At 22.9% G+C, this 23,595-nt stretch overlaps 1 protein-coding gene across 11 annotated transcripts in view; it reads left to right on the top strand.

Moving 5' to 3' along the window:
* The window catches only part of LOC129616039 (kinase D-interacting substrate of 220 kDa), a 68,158-nt gene extending 45,451 nt beyond the window's left edge, over window positions 1-22,707 (top strand). For 6 of the 11 annotated variants that reach the window (XM_055531482.1, XM_055531475.1, XM_055531478.1 and 3 more), the window contains 14 exons: window positions 10,311-10,445; window positions 10,521-10,718; window positions 10,891-11,331; window positions 11,400-12,917; window positions 12,977-13,616; window positions 13,678-13,843; window positions 13,904-14,399; window positions 14,485-14,655; window positions 14,717-14,932; window positions 15,582-15,611; window positions 17,557-17,665; window positions 21,877-21,909; window positions 22,052-22,297; window positions 22,382-22,707. In XM_055531482.1, coding sequence (XP_055387457.1) covers window positions 10,335-10,445; window positions 10,521-10,718; window positions 10,891-11,331; window positions 11,400-12,917; window positions 12,977-13,616; window positions 13,678-13,843; window positions 13,904-14,399; window positions 14,485-14,655; window positions 14,717-14,932; window positions 15,582-15,611; window positions 17,557-17,665; window positions 21,877-21,909; window positions 22,052-22,297; window positions 22,382-22,554 — 4,548 coding nt within the window. In that variant the 5' untranslated portion in view covers window positions 10,311-10,334 and the 3' untranslated portion in view covers window positions 22,555-22,707. Of the gene's footprint in view, window positions 1-4,157; window positions 4,178-10,310; window positions 10,446-10,520; window positions 10,719-10,890; window positions 11,332-11,399; window positions 12,918-12,976; window positions 13,617-13,677; window positions 13,844-13,903; window positions 14,400-14,484; window positions 14,656-14,716; window positions 14,933-15,581; window positions 15,612-17,556; window positions 19,039-21,876; window positions 21,910-22,051; window positions 22,298-22,381 lie in introns of those variants that run through there. The other 5 variants (XM_055531480.1, XM_055531476.1, XM_055531477.1 and 2 more) reach the window with 5 other exon arrangements.
* The last annotated feature ends 888 nt before the right edge of the window (window positions 22,708-23,595 follow it).

Below are 23,595 nucleotides of genomic sequence, written 5' to 3'. Positions count from 1 at the left end.
GTTCTCGTTATTAACTAAAATTGAACAAAAATGGGATTTCTTACATAATTCTAGCAAAATTACTTTCGAATTATCTGATGTATTTTCTCAAATTCCATGCATATACACATATTCAAATAAGATGCTTAATAATGTTTTAGAATTTTCCATTTTATACAAATTATATATATTGAGAAACCCTATAATAATTTGTAATAAATAAAAAAGTCTATCATATACAACTAAACACTATTACGAAAACTTGAAATTTAGCTAAGCAATTTTTTTCTATTTTTTTTTTGTTTTTTTTTTTATTAAGAACAGACAAAAGTTCAAATACATCATCATCGTCATCATCGTAATTCACCTACAGATTATAGATATGTATATATATTTAGTATAGGTACAGTAAAATGAGAATGCAACTACGAATAAAATGTTAATCACCTTTTTTATTATATATACGTAATTGTGAATATATAAATATATATTAAGTAAATATTTTATATTAAGTGTGTGTGTACATGTTTGAGTAATATATTTATGCAAGTAATAAATATTATTCAACTCTTATGTTAAGTATAATAGTATACAAATAAATGTTATACACTATTAAACTCATAGTATACTTAAATATACTTATGTTTTGTTTTCTTTCTTATTTACTATCTCATGTGTATTTTTAAATTTTGAACACCTGTACGTGTTCTTTACAAAAAAAAAAACATATGTATGTATGTATATATATTCAATTACAAAATTAATTGTTCCACAGATGAACTTGAAAACCTTGAATATTATAGTTATGGTTGCTTTCAATATTTTGAGAACAGAATCAAAATGTTTAATGCCTATCAACTTATGCACATAATATAATTTATGTAATGAACACCTATGAAAATTTAATGAACAGTAGTGAGCAAAAAAAAAATTTTTTTTTTTTTAATTAATTTTTTAGTAAACATTAATAAGCACATAAATACATGTGACTATAAACATAAATTATAACTTAAGTTACAATTATAAATCGAAATCATTTTGTTACAGCAGAAAATTAATTTATTAGCATTAATAATTATAATTTATTACAATTGCAGTAAGTATACACGGACGATAGAATTGCAATAATATAATGCACAAAATTCAGCTTATAAATTATAATTGCTACACAATTCAGCTTATAAATTATAATTGCTGAATTTCATATTAATACCGTATTTTTATTATAATTTGGAAATCAATAATATTTGTGACATATTAACTACCTTTTAAAAATTTATTAGTTTAAACTAATTTGGTAAACAATTTACTATGAAGTAAACTCGATTCCACAAAAATAAGGCGAATTTTAATACATTCCAACTATTCGTGATTTGAAAAAGGAAATACCATTATATCCTTCACTTTTTATTTTTATTAATAAATTTTTATAAAATAATAAATTTGAAATTCAAAATTTCAGTAACATATGGTATTAATACACAATTCAGCTCATAAATGTAAATTGCTGAATTATCTAATAATACTGTATTACTCCATTTTGGAATTTAAAGTATATTTTTATACAATTCAGCAATTACAATTATTGAGCTGAATTGTGTTGCACCATATGTTTTTATAAAAATTAGAAATAAATTATTTAAAATCAATTATAAAAATTTATTGATACTTTTTTGTTCGTAACTGTACAAATATGTATTCTGGACCTGTATTTAATATAAATGGTATGAAAAAAAAACTGTTCTCAAATGGCCTAAATTATTATGCATTTGTATGTGTTACTTATTTATTTTTTTTTCTTTCTTATTTTCATTATTATTTATTACCATAGGTTAATTTTAGAACTTCTTTATTAAAGATTAAGTACCTATGTATACTTATTTGAAGAATACAAGAATATAACATTATAAGTATAATAAGAAAACAAAATCTTTTATTGTGGGATGCGACAAGGGATTGGGAAATTGTTATGTGCACTTTATATTTTATAAATAAAGAAAGGAAAACAAAGAGGATATTTTTTTCCTTAGTCTTTTTGGTTTAATTCTAATTTTTTTTTTGTATTTATGTTTTTGCATTTTAACTTTTTTGTTTTTTTTTGATTTTCTTAAATTTGTTTTAATAAAGAAACTGGTTTAGTGTGACCAGTCGCAGTTAGAATCGCGTACATATATATTTTTTTTTAAATATACATGATCACATATTATATCTACAATACGTATAGAAAATTTTATTGTTTCACCCAATGTTCATTCAAGTATTGTAACGTAACAAGCGATGAGGTTATAGAAATTTTCCTTTTTAATATTTTGCGGTATAATTTTATAATAAAAAAAAAAAATTATTTAATTTCTGTAAATGATAATAATAAAAATAATTTGAATTGGAAAAAAAATTAAATTTTTTATTTCATGTTAGCCTCCAATATTTTATTATTTACTTTTATATTATTGCGTGCATACATACATTTTACTTTTTATGTATGTTCTTATTCTTGTGTTGTGTGGAATTGGAAAGTTCTTATTATAGAATTTTACTTATATACATATTTTGTTTTTTATTAATTTGCATTCTCAAGATCAATTAAAAATTAATTATAATTAATAAAAAAAAAAAATAGCAAAAATAAATACTTAAATAATTTTTCATAAACAAATAAATTTACAGTGAATTATTGGGAGAAAAATAATATTTTTTTTTTATTATTTTGTGATTTCTTATAATAATAAAAAATATTATTAAGATTGTAGAAGAAATGAGAAACTTTTAAATAAACGAAAAACTAAAAATTATAACAAAAAGAAAGAAAGAAAAATAAACAACACAAGAATCACCACTTTATTAATTTCAATTATAAATACTTAAAGTAGAAAAAGACAAAAAAACAAAAAAAAAAAAAAAAACAATAAAAAAAATAATAATTTTTTTTATCATTTTAAAAAAATGAAAAACTCTCATATTTAAAATTTAGTTGAAAACACGTAGTTATTCTAAGCAGTTCACTGTTATTCTTTAGCACAATATAAAATCAAATGTACCTACAATATTTGAATAATTTAATTAAAAAAAATAAATAAAATCGCGGCGAATTTATTTTAATTTCTAATTTTATCGAATTATTGAAATTCTTTTTTTTTTAAAACTACTATAAATTTTTTTAATAAAATAGAAAGAGAACGTTTATAATAAAGATATTGTGATAGGTCAAACACATACATTTTTCTTAATTGTTATACGCAATGTGATACATACAAAAAAAAAATAATTCTTTAAATTTTGTGATAATGAAATCTAAAATAACATTTAGTAATTCGTGACGTGCCTAAGTATACAAAAAAAAAAATGAAATAAGTACTAAAATTATGTACTAAAATTTAGTACTAAATTGTTATACAACTTTAATTCAGTGCTATTTTTTTTTTTTTAATTATAAAATAGTTTTTAATATGTAAAAATCACCTGTGATTGAACATAATTATTAAGTTTTATATTTTATTACCGGTTTCTATTAACCCAATTATTTTAATTATAATATACTTATACCTACGAGTATATACATTGTGTGCAAATATTTTGTGCTACTTATACTTGAATGCGCATATATAAAAGTATATTACTTGTATTACAATATAATGCAAATATAACAGTATATATTATGATGAAAAAATGTTTATTTTTTTTTATGTTTTAATTATTAATTAATTTAAAAAAAATTTAAATTACTTACATTGTTATTAATAAATTTAATTAATTATAACAGCATTTTACATACTTATGATATTATAAAATTCAAAAGATTCTTAAAATTTTATTTGCTTTTTTCTTTTATAATGTGAAAATTTTTCATATACATACATTCTTATATAATTTATTAAAGACAATTAAATATCGTGTTGCATTTTATGTTTAATTAAAAATTTATATTTTTTTTAAATTTAAATATAATTTTTTCTATTCATATTATTATTTGTGATTTAATAGTTTTAGTAAAATTTATACTTAAATATTTGTTTTAATATTAATAAATAATTGTAATAATATATTTTATATACTGTATATAAATATTTATTAATGTGTTATACATTTAATAATGGAAAAATCAAAAAGTTTAGATGAATTAATATTAAGTCCAGCACGTTTAAATTTAAAGAATGGAGAAAAGAAACAATCAAGATGGATATTAAATTTAAGTAGAAAAGTTGGTATTTCATTTTATTTTTAATTTTGTATATAAAAAAATTTAAATGGGTACTTAATATTTAATTTTGAAGAAATTTTTTCGAGATCCGGTAACCTCATTATACCCGTACGAACGTATGTTCGAAGGGTATACTAAATTTGCCTTACCGTTTGTAACGCTAAGAAATAATGGTCTGAGATATAGACTCAAGTATATGTTTTTGATCAGCGTCGAATTCTGAGTCGATTTAGCTTTGTCTGTCGGCGTGTCCGTCCGTCCCGTCCCAACGATAATTCAAAAACTAATTAAGAAAATTTTACCAAATTTTCACAAATGGTTCATTATTACGTATAAATGCCAGAACCCTATTTAAATTGGACATGATCAGGGTACTATTTTGGGTAGCTGCCATGGAAACTTCAAAATTTATTTGGCTATATCTCAGAAACTATAAAAGGTGTGATATCGAAATTTTACACAAGCGAATACATTAATAGGGCCAATTTGACTAATAAATGTTGTTGAAATTGCTTGGCTCCTTTTGGTAGCTGCCATGCAATGGCGGTAATACGACAACTTAAAATCATAGGCATATTTATTTGCATATAAGATAACAAATTCATACGGGTATCACAGAGTTGACACGGTCAACTTTATTTTTTCTCGTTTTTGACTAATTCTGTATAATTGATATTTAAAAATGAATGTTAAATATGAAATTTCTGTTGTATCATAAAGCCTGATAAGATTTAGTTGAAAACTTTCTATATTGAGATAAAATAAAAAGATAAAAATGCAAATTTTTTTTTTTTAAAACTGTTTTTTTTTTTTTTAAATTTTCATATCGTCATACTGAAAAATTTCACTTTTTGTCATAAATGTTGGGTTTTAAAATAATTTACATCGAATTATAAATTAAAAATATTAATATTTATTAGTTATTAATTAATTAAATAAAAAAATATAAGATAGATTTAATCATTAATGCATCTTTATCTTCAAATAAAGTACATTTGTTTTTAAAGTACATATTATTGTACTTTTTAGTGCTATGTATATGCAAGTACTATGAATTTTTTTGCGAATATTCAGTATTTACTACTAGATTTTATGTATTAATGTTATTTAGAACAGGAGTAGGTACCATTATTTTTTACCGTTATAAAAGAAATCGCATTTTAAAAACCTGAAATTTCGTATTCCCATAAAATTAATCAAAATATATGACTTGCAATACTTATACTACTTATATATACAATCACCATTTCAGTCCTCCCGAATAACTCAATTCATAATTATTAATATTGATTAAGTGAATTGAGATATTATTTTTCTTTTCGTCCCATTTACACATATTTAAATATTTTAATATTGAATTATAAATATTTATTTGTAAATAATATTAGTGTACAGATGTAAAAAGTGGAATAATTTCATATATTAGTAAAAATTTTAAAATATAATTAAAGTCAATAATCTGATTACAATTAAAGTAAGTAATAGACACACGTGATATGTTAAATATACTTATTTCATTACATACATACATACATGCGTAATTAACTGTGAATTTAACATAATTTTTTTGAATTTATTTATTTACTTATTATACGTTTTTATAACTATTTACTGCCTCACATTACAGAACAACAAAAATTTGGTAAATTTTAAATATTTATTTATAAAGTTGATAGAAAATTGTAAATGTGCTTGTAAATCAGATTTCTGTACATAAGTATATGAACAAAGCACAACTACGTATGCAATTTATTAATTTATGATATTTAATTAATTACAAATCTTATCAAAGTTACACATTACAAAAACAAGACAAATTAGAGAAAATGTCATAAATAAAACTGGTTTTCACAAATATCAGATTATTTAAAGTCCTTCGTATAAAATTTCAGCATTTTTAAGCACATATAATTTTTATACTACTTTGAGTTGGAATAATCCCCATTCTTTAATTAAAATTAACAAAAATATAGGGTTTTTGAGTAACATACTTATGTATAAAGAAACTATATTGCAGTTGTAATTGGCTCACTTTATTTTATTTTAAATATGGAATAGATCTTATAAATAGATGGTATCTATACATATGGTTTAACTCTCTTAATTGGATGAATGAATAAAAAAGCCTATAAGACAGGCAAATTCATTTAAAGATCTTGGAAAATTTTTTATTGTAGAACAATATTTCATGGTATACAAATCAGCTTATATTATTAATACTATATATATACACTAAATACTTATCATTATAATTCGTATAAACACAATTACACTCCAATTATGGGAGTTAATACGGAAAATACAGAAAATTAAATATAATTTATTTAATATTTTTTATTATACATAAATATAAATTTAGTGCATAATTTTATGAATTATATGCGAAATATTTATAATATTAACTCAACATAGCTAGTTGTCTGGCATTTTTATTTATTTAATAAGAATCACGTAATAAAACACGTGACAATAATTTTCACTTTTATATGCTCGTATATATTGCAATTTACATTTTCTTTTACCGTAAAATAAAACTATATATGTATTTTCAAGGATGATATTTAGGAGAAGGTTATTTTCAAATATATACTCAATTGTTATACAGTACGGCTTACTGTTATACAGTATAATCATTCCTTATTTCCTACAAGTATTAAATATTTGTTGAATCAATATATGTACACGTGTATTTAGTGTATATATACAAAAAAAATATTAATATTACATTCGTTAATATAATACAATAACTGTAAAAAATTAAATAATAAATGCATCTGCCTTACTTACAATATAATATATAAAATGTGATTAGTAATAGGCAAATCTAATTTTTTTTATTATTTCCCATTTTGATTACTTAACTAAATAGGCTAATTAAGAGTTTTTGTTTCAATATTTAGATAAAATTGTCTATACATTTAATTATCTTTCAATTTAGTACAAATATATATACTTATTAAATAATTCTAATTTTTTTAAATGTCACTTTAAAAAAACAAGTTTTCTAGATTAGATTTTTTTTGAGCAGAGAATTAATAGACAAAATTACTTCATAATTAAAAAATAAAAATAATCAGTCGTTCACCTTTTTTACCGATATTTTTTGAATATAAAATTAATTAATTACAATAATTTTACATATACGAGTATATGTATGTGGTTTAAATTTTGGATTTGATTTTTTCATCATTCATTATTATCTGTTATACTATTTTACCACAAGCTATTTTTCGCCACACGCAAAATGCAATACAGTATAGGTTATCTCTTAAAAACAAAAAATAACAGAATTTATATGAATGATGTTGCTTTAACTGTAATACAAAAAATCTGTAATATATAAATTACATACATATGAAGTGATAATAACAAGTAAAGCTATTACACATATTTTTAATGAGGAATATAAATATATAAGAATATACGCAGCCCACTGTACTCTATATACTAATATAAATTAGTCTGAAAGTTAGTGTAGTACAGTTTTATAAATGATAAAAATATGAGATGAATATAAAAATACTTTTGGAAATTTTAAAATTATGACTATACATTTAATATGAATATTGTAATGACGCATTTGTATGACTCTGGTAATTTTACAAGTAAAAAGAATTCAATTATTTTCCATTCAAATCATTATTTCTCGAAAAGTTTTCCTAAAATCGGCACTAATCTGTTATCTCACTTATTATACATGTTTATACAACAAAATATCTATTTATTTTAACAATATTATACTAACTATAATCGAATCCTTATTGAAATATTCAATTCGATCGTATGATAATGTTATTTTGACAATATTTTCAAGTACTATATTCTTTAAAATTTATACGGCGTCATCATAATATACAAATACTTATATTTTACAAGCTATTAGAATTGTTAACATAATAATTTAGTAAGTATTTATTGACCAATTCAAAATTTATTAGTTGATTATCAAAATTTTAATTGTTAATGCACTTAAAAATTTAATAGGAATGCATATTATTTTACCTTTTAGTACGTAAAATAAATTTAAGTATCACCGATTGAATAATCAATTAAAAATATAATTAATTAATTTAAAAAAAAAAAAAACATGAAAAAAACTTGAAATTTAATATCGAAATTTTGATAGAAAAAATGGATTACGTACAGCACAATATTAGAAAACTGTCATATTATTGCCACATTTCAAAACTTTCTGCCATATTCAACTCTACCTAGTAAGTAGAATAGTAATTGCACTCACATCGCATAGTAGTAATGTAGCTTTGCAACAAGTTCTGTAAATTTTCTGTAATGGCAAAATATTTTTAAATTCAAGGTATATAATGTAAGGTACTAAATACAAAATATTTCCACAAATAATTTGGCAATAGAACAAACCTTTATACTAAATACTTATGTATGAAAATGTAGGAAAAATGTTTAAAATTTGAATAAATGTTGATTTATGGCATTTATGACATTTATTCTTTCAACGGTAAAATAAATAACCTCTTCAATTTGAAAAATTTTAGAATATTTGAATTGTTTACATACTTACTTATAAAAATTATAACAGTATAATGATAGTAAAATCAAAGATTAGAATAACAATTAATTATTTCACATGATATAAACTTAAAATTTTGATTTTAAAATGACCTAAAGACATTTAATTAATAATTAGTCTTAATTTTAAAATTCAAAAGAAATTTTTTATAATAATTATTTAACAAAAATTTTTTAAAATTATTGTTATTAATATATAAATCAAATATTCTTTATTAAGTAAGTAAGTACTTTTTAATATTCAAATGACACAATAAAAAATTATTCGTACTTACGTACTTATAATTTTCTAATGAAAAATTTTAAAACTGGAGGGATCCAAATGAATGTATGTATGAGTTATTAAAATAGTAATTAAGATGGTAAAAGTGCCATAATATTTATGTACCGTTACGTACTAATTAGTAGTTTTGATAATGTGATGAGATTATAGAATTTTGTTAGTGAATTTACTTTAATCAAAATTTACTAAATTGACTCGAAATTGCAGAAATAACACAATAGTAAACAGTACTTCCCTTGTTTAAAGTAAACTTGAGTATTATAGCAGACAAAATATTTTAATACCAAATTTCTAACAAAATAACAATAACTAATCATTTTAAATTATATAATAACAGTAATTAATTTGATTTTATAATTTTCTTACTAAATTGTTTACTTATTTTTATATATATTTGCTTTGATTAAGCATAGTGCGTTCTACCATTATAAAATATTTGAATTTATAGAATGCATAGTTAAAATTAAAGTATACGAAGCTAAATGAAAGTAGGTACTTAATTTAATTTTAAATATTATAAGTACTTATAAATAATTTGTAAAGCTTATGCAGAATTTAACATTGCCGGTTAATTTTCCAGTTTACTGATTTTGCAGTCTTTAGTACATAACAGAAAATATAGTAAGTCTCAAGTTCTAATATGCATTTAGCTTGTCTGCTAACTGCATATATTGTAGCTTGCCGCTAATTATAATGATTACTATTGTTGCATCGTAGTTTTATAGTTTGTCTTGTACTCATGTTCTTTCCTTGTTTGTCTTTGAAAGCTTTTAAATATACTTAACGTTTATTTAAGAAAAATGTGGTTAGTTTTTACAAAAAATTTTGACATTAAAACTTTTTTATTAATTTATTTAAAAAAATAAATAGAAATTATTAATTATTTAACAAAAATGCTAAAAAAATGTTTCCTCATTGGAAATTGCCGGATTTAATTTATGGAACTTAATTGTTTATCAATAATTTTTTTTATAAATATGTAGTACTTAGTTATAATTTCAAAATAATTTTAAGTTTTTTTTTTCAAGCCTCAAAATATTAAAAATTTTAACAATAAAATTTGTTTTGCTAAAAATGTTATTGTCTTGTTTAGTAGTTAATTCTAGATTGTAGGTATTAGAAAAGCCTTAGTATACCTAATCCTACATTTAATTTGAAAAAAAAAAATTTTTTTTCTTGAAATAATTTCCTTATTAAATCAATTTTAATACCCTCTTTTAAGCGATAATATTTTTTTTTTATTACGAGCACAAAAATATATTTAAATTATTTAAAATATTTACTAATTTAATATTAAATTTTTAGACCCTTAATCGAGTTGGAGAATCTATGGGTTCACTGGGTCATCGAACTCTATTACAATATGTTGATTCAAATGATTTGTATGGCCTTAAAACATTATTAGATACACGACACATTCCGGTCGATGATCGAGATGAAGTTAGTATTTTAAAATTTTATATAATCTTTTTTTTTTAAAATATATTTAATTATTAAATATTTTATTATATATAGAATGGCACAACAATACTTATGGTTGTAGCTAGTCGTGGATTAACACAATTTGTAAGAGAGTTCTTAGCAAGAGGAGCTGATGTACAAGCAGAAGATGCAGATAATTGGTCATCACTTATATTTGCTGCCAAATATGGTCATCTTGATGTTATACAAATGCTTTTAGATCATGGAGCTGATGTTGAACACCGCGATATGGTACATTCAATTAAATATAGCCAAATATATTTTTTAATTTCTATATAAAATGCCTAACATTTGGCATTATTTTTATTAACTAAGTAATCAAAAAAAAAAAGTAGCAAGCTTTTAAAACATTTTAAGGAAAAAGTTATATTTAAAATACAAATATTATTTATATTTCTATTAGGGAGGCTGGACAGCTCTTATGTGGGCTGCATATAAAGGTCATACAAGTATAGCTGAATTATTGGTTAATAAAGGATCTGATGTTAATTGTCATGGAAATTACCATTTAAGTCCTTTATTATGGGCATCTGGAAGAGGTCACAAAGAAATTGTTCAAATTTTAGTACAACGTGGTGCTAAAGTTAATGTTGGTGATAAATATGGTACAACAGCTTTAATTTGGGCGTGTCGTAGAGGTTATTCTGAAATAGTAGAAATATTATTAAGAGCTGGAGCAAACGTGGATACAGCTGGTATGTATTCATGGACAGCGTTACTAGTAGCAACATCAGGTGGTTTCGTTGAATGCGTTTCAGCTTTATTAGAAAAAAGACCAAATATTAATGCATTAGATAAAGATGGTATGACAGCATTATCGATAGCATGTCGAGAAGGATATCAAGTAAGCTAAATAAATAATTTGATAATAAAAGCATAATTTTAATATTTTCTTTTAATTTGTCAACAAAGGAAATTGCAACCGCTTTAATGGCAAATGGGGCATATATAAATATTCAAGATCGTGCAGGTGATACACCATTAATTCATGCAGTTAAAGGTGGTCATCGCGGTGTTGTCGAAGGAATACTAAAAAAGCACGCTGATGTTGATATACAGGGAAAAGAAAGAAAAACTGCCTTATATACTGCTGTTGAAAAAGGACATACAAGTATTGTTAAGCAACTTTTAGGTTCAAATCCAGATTTGGAAGCCGCCACTAAAGACGGTGATACTGCATTGTTACGTGCTGTGCGCAATCGTAATTTAGAAATTGTTCAAATGCTGTTGGAGCGAAGAGCAAAAGTTAGTGCAAGTGATAAAAGAGGTGATACATGTCTTCATATAGCAATGAGGGCTAGATCAAAAGCAATTGTGGAAGCGCTATTAAGGAATCCGAAAAATAGTCAATTATTATATAGAGCAAATAAAGCGGGTGAAACGCCATATGCAATTGACACTAATCATCAAAAGACAATTTTAGGTCAAGTTTTTGGTGCTAGGCGACTTAATACAAACGAGGATTCAGAAGGAATGTTAGGTTATGAATTATATTCATCAGCATTGGCTGATGTACTAAGTGAACCAACTTTAACAACACCAATTACAGTTGGCTTATATGCAAAATGGGGTAGTGGGAAGAGTTTCCTGCTTACAAAATTACGTGAAGAAATGAATAATTTTGCCCGTCAATGGGCTGAACCACCAATTAAAGCAACTGGATTATTATTTTTAGTTATATTACATTTATCACTAATATTAGGTATGATAATAGGACTTGGTACCTGGTCAGCATTATGGGGTGTATTATCCGGCGTTTTATTTATAGTTATAATTTATTTGATTTTATTTTCAATTAAATATGCAAGTAATAGATATGATGTGTATTGGGCGTATTCATTTTATCATGGTATTATGAAACGCCTAGGTCGCCTTAGATTAATTTTACAAGTAGCATTTTGCCATCCACCTGGTGCGCAAAGCGATAGTCAAGCTAAACCAGTAAGATTTCATTTTGCAGAAGCAAGCAGTGCAGCACCAACTGGTGAAGGATCAGTTGGTATTATGTTAGCTTTATTATTTGAAGCTATTGAATCACATTATGGTTGGTTATCAACACGTTTATACAGAGCATTTCGTCCAAAGCCACTGAAAGTTTCATCTGGATGGCGTTATAGAAGAATGTGTTGCATACCATTAGTAATCATATTTGAGTTGGGATTTTTAACATTCGTTGCAGGTGTATCGCTGATTATTGCTTATTTTTCATTCAATCCGGACACAAACAGCGAAAATGTTTTAGTTTCGATATATGTGATTACAGCTTTGCTTGTTACTGCTATTTGTACAAATTTACATATCTTAGCGAAAGCAATTACATCTCTATTTACTTCGCAAGGTAGACATTTAAGAAAGTCTATGAAAACAAATGAAGGAGCACCATTAACTGCACTTGGAGCTGAAGTGGCTCTTATGACTGATATGGTTAAGGTAATAATTTATAAATTTTTACTTTTAGAAATTTCTATTGAAAATATTTGGTTTTTTAGTGCCTAGATGCCTTTACCAGCCAACAAAGCCGACTTGTTGGTGTTGTAGATGCTTTAGATTGCTGTGATACTGAACGTATTTTATCCGTGCTAAGTTCAATACAAACGTTACTTCAATCACCGAATCGGCCTTTTGTACTTTTAATAGCTGTAGATCCTCATGTTATAGCCAAAGCTGCAGAAGCTAATAGTCGTCGTTTGTTTACAGAAGGTGGCATAGGTGGTCATGATTTTTTGCGAAATTTGGTGCACTTGCCAGTTTATTTACAAAATTCTGGTTTACGTAAAGTACAAAGAGCTCAAATGACTGCTTTAGCCTTTAAACGTACTTATCTAGATTTTCAATCTGATGAGCCAACTTTAGGTCATTCCGCTTCAGCTCGTAGATTATCAAATGCTTCGGAAATCATGTCTAGTCAAGAAAAACTTAGGGCAAGTCATCAACCTAGTCGAGCTGGCTCCAAAAAACTACGCATGTCTGAATCAATTGCTAGTTCAATCGGTTCTAACTTGCATCGTTTGGGACAGAATCCACAGACTGGTGTGTTAGATTTATCAAAAATAATTCTAACAGATGATTATTTTAGTGATGTAAATCCTCGGAGTATGAGAAGATTAATGAATGTTATATATATTACCGGTATGATAAATTTCGATGATATTTAATTAATTGATATTTAATAATTTTTGAACTCTTTTAGTTCGACTACTGAAGGCATTCCAAATAGATTTTAGTTGGTATCGTTTAAGTTCATGGATCAATTTGACGGAACAATGGCCATTAAGAGCTAGTATGATAGTTCTTCAACATGACCAAAATGGTGATGCCTTGGATGACACAGCATCATTACAAAGTGTATATGAAAAGTAATAGGATAAACTAAACAAATTTAAAAGGCAAAATTTAATTTGTGTTTTTTTTTATAGAGTGAGACCGAAAATAAGCTGTTTAAGAGAAGCCGCACCCTTATTAGAATTGGATAGAGATGAAAGAAAATTAGATGCATTTCTGCAGTTACATAAATCAGATTTATTAGTATCTGATTTAAGAATATTTTTGCCTTTTACAATAAATTTAGATCCTTATTTACGTAAAGTGTTAAAAGAAGATCAACAAGCGTTTGAAGATGAGGGTGCACCAATAGGAATTGTAACAAAACCACAATCAGCTTCAAACGTTATTCGTTTTATGCCACCTACTGGTACTCCTTATATTCCACCAATTTATCCAACAGCAACACCATCATCTATTATGCCATACCAATTTTATAGTGATGGAAATAATTATAGTCCTGTAATGCAAATGGCTGCTTCAAATGCTGCAACAGCTGAATTTGCATATAAAAATAAAAACTTATTTAATAATTTATCTGAACCGCCTTCAGAGGCAATATTAAAAGCAATGGAATCATCATCATTCCCGGTAAGCTAAATAAAATTAATTAAATACTCAATTTATAATATTATATTAAATTAATGAATATATTATAATATTATATATCATTTAGGAGGATATATTGCAAATGAATTTATCCGAATTAACAACAGATGGAGTGATTAATTTATTAGAAAAAATTGAAGACTTAAGACCAACTATAGAAAAATTATCTCCGATATTAAAACAAAATGCAATTAATGGCAGAGTACTTAAATATTGTGATCTTAATGAATTAAAATCGGTAAGATTGAATAAAAATATCAAAACAATATGAAAACTAATTTACAAAAAAAATTTTTAAGGTATTGGAACTTAATTTTGGTCATTGGGAACTATTCCGCCTATTAATAACTATTTTAAGGGATTGTGAGAAATTTCATTCTAAAACAAAATTAAATAAACAAAAATCGATAGAGTCCAGTACTGTTATAGATATTACGGATTCAACTCCAACAGCAAGTATTGTGCCATCTGTTCCACCACCTACGCAAAGGAAATCGACGCAGATGGAAAAGCAGGTAAATTTATTTAAAACTTAACCTATAAAAGAAAAAACACAAAACTTTTAAATGATCTATAGGGGTTAAGTTTTAAAATCTCATTTTATTATTATCAAAAGGATGTTTTGAAGTGAGATTTATTAAAACCGTAAAAGTTAAGTAAAAATTTAATTAATAGATTGCAGAAATTTTAATTTGATTTAGTTTGTATATGCTAAAGAATCCTTATAAATGTGTTTAATTTTCGGTAAAAAAATTAAACAAAAGTTAAATAAAAATTTCTGCATTATTTCTTTAAACAAAAGTTTAAATATTTTCAATAAAAAATTTTAGTAAATAAGTGATAAAAAGCTCATTTCCTTATTATTTTTATACAAATTTTTTAAATGAATTAAAACATAATTTGTATTTTATATTGATAAACTTCCTCTTTAATAATTTGAAATTTGATTAGAACATTTCTAATTTTGATGTCATTAATATAATAGTAAGGAAAATGAGCTATAAATACATCTGTTTAACAACACTCCATTATCATGGTTCTCATTGTCGAATTAAGATACATATATAAAAAAAAAAACCAAAAATGCTTTTATATTTTTTTAGTTTTGTCCCAAAACATAGAAAATTTATTTTAAATTTTTTCATTCTTATATTAATAACGCAGAATAAACTTCTTGAGTACGAATACCTACAGGTAATCAATATTTATAAACAAAACAACAATATAGCATTGAAGATAATGAATGTGTAACTACAAAATTATTGCTGTTTTTATGATTTTTTGTAAATATTAAAATGATAATAGGAAAGGGATGAAAACTAAGGTTATGATGTCATTATGTCATGTAAAACACATAATTATAAAAAATAAAATTGGCCATAATCTAAAATTTTGATTTCAATTTTTTTCTTTTTATTTGCTCTATTTTAAGCTAAAATTCATGTTATAAATCAATTATGCTTTTTAAAATATATTTTTTAAATGAAAATAATAAAATATTCAATGTGTATGATCAATTTTTTTTTTAATTTAAATATTCAATAATTTAAATATTAATATTTTTTAATTTTTAATTAAAATAACATTATTTTATAGTTAGAAAACTTATTCAAACAAAAGTTGATCATGTACAGAGATACAATAATACAATATTTTTCCAATTTAGTTTTATTACTACAACATCTAATAGAAACTAACTTTTGTTGAGTAATATATTTTATATTAAAAAAAAATCTATGTGAGACGATACTTAAGTTAAAAAAATACATAGTCCTTAGTTAAATTTACATCAATGTTTTGCAAAATAATTCAATTTTTCAAATTCCTTTTCAATTTACATATATTCTCCTCTTTTTTTTTTGTGATTAAAGAATTTTAATTTTGCATGTTTTTTTGTAACAAAAGAACATGCGAACAAATGTCTTTCGTAACCAAAGAGTTTTGCATGTTCTTTGAATATCATCTACAATTCCTAATAACTATTTACAAATTTATAATGTTAACGAAACATTTATGTAAAATTATGGGTTTTTTTTTATTTACTTTTCATTACTTTGTTGTAATTTATAGTTTCTCTTGTACCTTTTTATAAGATTTAATTAAAATGAAATTTAAAAAATAATTAAGTTTCTAATTATTTTCTTTTACTTAATATATTACTTGTATTTTACAAGATTATCTAATTCTTTTCGAATTCTATTGTTTTATAAGGAAATTCTAGATACACTACATGGTTACATACACATACAAGTCTTATAGCACTATAAATATTTCAAATTTTGAATTTCAATGTTTTTACTTTGAATTTAGATTTTCGTTTTTATAATTATTGATGTTGTTATACAATTGGTGTTTTATATATTTCATAAATAATAAAATTACATTATGTGATAATAATTCCACTATATATATTATTTATACATTATTTGCGTTAATATTTAAATTTATATACGAATATTATTTAAATGTAAGCTCTTTATATTACTCCAAAATTGAAAATTTTCAGTTTTCAATTTAAAAATGTTGTACCTTATGTTTTCTCGTTGCGAGAACATTTATCAATCTTTACTATTATTAAAATGTACATAAAATGTAGATATATAATTTGTTATAATTACTGAAAATTTAACTTTAATTAACTGGAAAAAAAAATAGCGTTTACTTGATATGTTTCTATTTTTTTAATATGATCACTAAGAATTAATTTTTGAAGCACTATATAATTAAAATACTGAAAAATCTTTTATATTTTTGAATTACTAAAAATCCACGTAAAATTAATTAAAATAAAATTTAATTAAATAATTTGTTTTGAGATTTATATGACAAGAACCCCATACTTATACTTATGATAGAATAAACTTGTTTTTATTTTTTATATTTCTTAATTTTAAACGATTCCTATTAATCGAATTAAAAAATACAATATAATATACTTATATATTTTTAATATAATCCCTTGCATTGCAAGTATGTATTTGAAAATTACGTACTATTTCTTGTAGATAATATGGATGATCAGTTTTCGTTTTCTATTCATTATAATCATATTTTTTTTTTTTTTGTTTTATGTTGTAAAAAATTATGGATTTTTGCGTATTTTTAATATTCAAATTTTTTTTAAATATATTAATTTTAGGTTACATTAGAAGAACAAATGATTGTTGGAGCATTATCAACATTAAATGAAGATGCTTATGAAGATGTTACAAACAGTGATAGACCGAGCCCATCTGGATTATCATCAGGTGAGATGTTATTAGCACAACATTTAGCACCAATTCGAGAATCTTCTGAGTTTGGTTCACCAATGGATGATAATAATTCTTTGCGCAATCATCATCATAACACTATTAATTCTACTATAAATGATAATACACATTTTAATTTATTACATGCAAATCATATTCATGCTAATAATAGTATTCAAATTAAAGATAACATTATGCTTAAAAGTAATAATAGTTTATTAAGAAATGGTGGTAGTCCAACTACAATATCAACTACAACATCATCAACTACAACAGGAACAATATTATTATCTAATACATCAACTACTTCAACGCCAAATAAAGCAATATCTACTACAGCTGCTTTATCAGCTAAATCAGATGACAGTAACAATAGTCCGAGACAGACTGTTATTGTTATGCCATCTGATTGTAATGTATTTGATGATACTAGATTGTAAAATAACATTATTGAATTTTAAAAGAAAAAAACAAAAAAAAACAAAATACTAAAAAAATATTGATTTTTGTAGATAAAATATAGACATAAAATAATTATATCTCAAATATCATTAATTTTAATTCAAAACTCAAAAGGCATTTGGATTTTAAAATTTAAATAACGTTGTATCTGGTTTTATATTAGATAATTACCTCTTTTCTTTTTTTTATTATTATTTATTTTTCACTTTTTATTTATGAAGAAGTTCATCAAGAATTCATTTATTATAAAATATTATAAACTTATTTATATTCTTTATTATAAATTTATTATTATTATTAGTATTATAACATTTTTGAAAAAAACTTAATATATTTAAATTAAGGAAATTTCGTTATTCATTCCATTGTTTATAATTTAACAAATAGTTATTTTGTAAGTAATTACTTACATTTGTCCCATGTGAGCATTATTTTTCTATATTGATTCGGTTTAGTGGTTTTCAAATAACCAATATAAAGTTATTAAAAGCAATATTAAAAGCTATTGTTTGAAATATTAATTTAAATAAGTTTGGATCCAACTGTTTAACAATACGTTTTAACTCATTTATTAAATTACTTATATTCATTTAATTTCATACAAGTACCACTTTATTATTATTTATTATAAAAAATGAATTCTTGAAATTATAATTACTTTTTTTAATATATTTATTTTATTATTGGAAAAAATTTTCATGTTTGTTTGCCCAGTATTTTATTTATTAAACTTTTTTATTCTTTATTATTATTCTTAAGTAAACATTAAATATTATGTATATCGATAGGAGGTTTTCCTATTTTAGTTTTCTAATAATCTTTACCGTCTTGATATAATCGAAATACTTTTTTTATAAGATTCAAGCATATATAAAAGTTACTAACTATTTATAAAGTATAAAATGTTAACTAATTATTGTTCCTATAAATTGCAAAAGAAAACAAAATTTTGTATTAATTAAATAATGTTTTTCACTTTATTGCATTAAAATTCATTTATTTTATTTCATTGTATATCTTTTGAACCTTATAAAATACATTTTTCAATTTAGTTTAGAGTTATATCAAAACGGCAAAAGATAATATTTTGGATTTTAACAATATTAAGTGGGTTTTACATGCTATTTTATTTTAATTTTTGTTTATTTTCTTTTTTTTTTTACTAACAGTAGCATTAAGTAACAAATTTTTTTTTCTTACGTAAATAATATTTATCTACCCCAAATAATTTAGCAAATTGATTTTGATATAATTGAAAAAGACTCGATTTAAAAAACTGGACTTTATTTTGAAAAAAAGTTTTGTATATAAAATTTCTTGACAGATTACTTGATCTTATTTTTTCGGTATAAGCTGTAATGTTAATTTCTTTTACATTTTTTTAATTCATCTATATATTTTTTGTCGTTTTGTAATAATATTTTTTTATACGAATTCGAGTTTATAAACTATTATATTTAAAATATATAAATGTAGGTACATATTTTTATCAAAAACCAATATAAAATTAAAGAGAAAAACCTTTTGATATTTTTTTTTATACTGCTAAAACTTTTTAAAAGTTTGTACATGTAGAAAGAAATAGTCAATTACAATTTTAACTTTCAAGTCAAAATCAATTTGCATTTCATGGAAATTATATTATTAAAAAAATATAATCATAGAAAAATTAAATTTTATTTATTTTATGGTATAACTAAAAAAACTGTATATAAACTTAAAAAAAAAACATTATCATAGAAATTTTTAATTAAACAAATCTTAAAATTGGGTCTCAAAAAGAAAAAAAAGACAGAAAATCTGAAAGATTTATAAAAAAAAAAAATTCACAATGTAATAAACTAACATTAATATAATTTTGTGGTGATTTTACAAAAAAAATACAAAAAAAAAAAATGTTTGGAACTAACAATAACTGTAAGAAGCATGTGCCAAAACTAGATAAGTTACAAAAAAAACAAATTTCAGTATGATTATTTTCTGATTAAATAATATTTAATTTTATTGAAATTTTCATTGATTTTGAGAGGTCGTCGAATAAAAATACCAGCAAATAATAGCTTTGATTATTAATGTTTTATGATTGGAAAAGGTCTCCTTCCTATTTTTTTTTTTGTTTAAACATAAAAATTATTTTATTAATACCAGCTGATCATAAACTGTATGTGTGTAGATTTTCACACTAATTTTTAATAAATTATAATTAATAAAAGAAAATCACTTCAAATCCTAAGTCTTCCAAAATTAATATAAGATGTAAAAAAAAGTGCCTACTTTTGCCGCAACATCTGAGCAGTTAATAAATAAGAAAACAAAAACAATTTTTTTAACCTTTTAAAAGCACTAATATAAATTATGAATATGTTTTTTTTTAAACATGCCTTTGGTTCCTGAATATTTTTCTTAAATTAATTAAAAATTTACATATATACATGTTTACATAAGTATATGTTATATTCTATTGGCTCTATATGTTTTCTAAATTGTATTGGGTGTTGGTGGAAAATTGGAAATTTTAAAAAGTTTTATAACGCTAAATAAAGAAACTGACAAAATAATTACAATTTTTGAAAGTAATTTTATTTTCTATTAAAATTATTGTATTTTGCTAAAAATTAGTTTATAATTATTTTAAAAAATATAAGTATATATTTTTAATATTGTGTATTATTTCAGTACACAAGCTTTCTTTCATAGAATGCACATACATTAATAATTTAAATAATAAGCTTGTATTTCATTTTCAATTAATATCTTTGTTAAAATATAATTTTAACACAATTAAATTCAATTGGTTTTGTTAAAAATCGATTCGGAGCACATATTAATCAAAAATTCGTACTGTTTTTAGTGTTTCGTTATTATTGTCTTTTGAATTATGTTCTTTTTTTGTAACTATTCTGTTTTGTCATATGCTTTAATTCATGTTTTGTAATGAATAACTTGCATGGATATTTCTTTTTTTTTTTTTTTGTAATTAGAAATAAATAAAATACAAAATGGCGTAGATACTTACATTATATTGGATTTAGAATTGATTTATTGATTACTAAAAAAAAAAAAAAAAACAAAATAATATTAAAAATAAAATCTTTTTAAAATGAAATTTTATGATTGTTTTGAATTTTTGAAGTTACTTTATTTTTAAATTCTTTAATTTTGCACTACTTTTTGGCTTAAAATAATAATAATTTTATTTAATAAATGAGTTTTTGAGAATATACTATAATTAATAAATTTTATTTTGTATACATATAGAATATTCAAAATATTTTTTGAAATACATAATTATAATTTACTATAAGATGAAACTGGTGACGTTTTCAAGATGATCTCAAATGCTAATTGATTTGCACACGTATTAATAAAATTATTCCAAAAAAAATAAAGAAATCACAAGAATCTTAAGCACTTCAAATTATTTGAAAGCACATTCAAACATCTCTTTATTTACCAGTTAAAATATTTGATGTACTAAAAAAATTAATTGTTGTTTTTATTAAAAAAAAATCAACAACTTAATTGCTTAAAATGTTCAAACTTGAATTTTTTACTTTCCTCTGTTTTTGTTTATTCTTAAACAAAAATATTTTTTAAAATAATCTATGTTTGAATTATAAAAAATAAAAACAACTACCATTTGTTAACTTCTTATAAAAACTATATTATTTATATGATTAACATTCACTCTGTGTCCTGAATATTTAAAATGATGTTAACTTAGTTTTACTTTATTATATTTATAGCAAAAAAAGAACTAATACTGGGTGTAGGACCGGGTAAATTTTTATTTTAACCAATTTATTTTGTGTATTATACATTTTACTTAAGTGTACAAATGTATTTCTAATATTTTAAAATTTGATATTAATGCAAATTATATTTATATATTTATTTTTTTTTTTTTTTCAAAACTTTTAGAGAGTATAATGATAAATTTACCAACAACTGTTAGTAGTGGTAGACCACCAATTCCAAATTCTCCATCAACAGCCCGTAGAGATTCAATTTTAAAACAAGGACCAACAAGCATATATAAACCAGAACGAAGAGTATCAATTAAACAAGATAATTTAGCAATTAATAAAAATATCGCTCATTTAGAATATTTATATGAAAAACCTGAAAATTTTGAACGTTGTAGATCTTTATCAGCTGGTTCTGGAGGTAAAAAACTTAATTTTGTTATAAAAAAATTTTTTACAAAACAAATATAAATTAAAGATAACTAATATTTATTTTTAATTTTAGCTGTTCGCCCTAATACACTTTTATTAAATAAAAATGAAAGAACACATTTCAAATTAATGAGATCATCGTCAGTAGATTATGATGATGCTGAAACAAATCCAACAAAAACTGCTGAAGTAGAAGAAGATGAAAATGCCCCATTAGTATTTACTATTGTCAAAGGAAATAAATAATAGCAACAAAAAAAAAATTTAGAAATTATTTTAATATTTATATATAAAAAAGTTAACAAATGCAATAATGTAAATACAAAAAAAAAAGAAAAGAGAACAAAATTTTTTAAGTTAAAATAGTTTTTTTTTTACAAATATACTTAATATTTAAAACATAAATTCTAAATTTTTATTTACTATGAATTTTTCTTATTAATTTTATTATAATCGATCGAAATTTATTTTGAACAAATTAATACGGAATAAGATTTAAAAATTTACAGCCAACGTTAACCTTCTGAGTATGATAATCTAGTGCAGCTTTTAAAATTAATTTAATTTATATTTAATTCAAATTTGAATTCAAATTTTATTTAAAATATAATAACTACATCGTGTAATTTTATAATTTTATTATGTATTTATAAAATTGACACTATACAAGAAGGCCAAACAATATTATATTCTTTGAATATACAATTGAGGGATTTAATCTTCAAGAATAGCGACCAAAATTGGTGGCAGTACTGTGGAACCAATAACAGTAGTTATTTGATTCTGTATATCTCATTTGTAATTTGCACAAATTAATTAGTTTATATTTACGCTAATGATATCGGAACTTTTACGATGAATATTCATTATCATTAAGTGATTTGTCTCTCAGAATAATGGCATTAATCGTTGAAAAACATTCCGAAATTTTACCTATGAATATTTTCAAATGGTAATTCAATTTCAAATATCTAATCTAACAATTTTTATTGGTAAGATGAAAAATTTACTTTTTAGAAAAAGATGACTCTGAAACATTAATAAGCTTATGGCGATATTACAAATCGAATCTTGGAATATGTATTTTGTTAATATGAAATGCAAATTCTTTGGCTGTACGTTTAATGTGTGTGTATAAAATTAATTCAACTTGTGTAATTAAAAAATTTCTTTACTTCATAAATAATGTAAACTTCTATTTATATATTTTAACCTAATTGTCAACAGTCTATAATTAAATTCCTACATGCTAACATATTATGTATGTATATACTATGCACTTACAAA

Source organism: Condylostylus longicornis, unplaced genomic scaffold (genome assembly GCF_029603195.1).
Source record: "Condylostylus longicornis isolate FDR11 unplaced genomic scaffold, ASM2960319v2 ptg000160l, whole genome shotgun sequence".
Classification (NCBI taxonomy): domain Eukaryota; kingdom Metazoa; phylum Arthropoda; class Insecta; order Diptera; family Dolichopodidae; genus Condylostylus; species Condylostylus longicornis.
The sequence above is the reverse complement of the archived record's forward strand: the minus strand, read 5'-3'. Positions and strand labels throughout refer to the sequence as shown.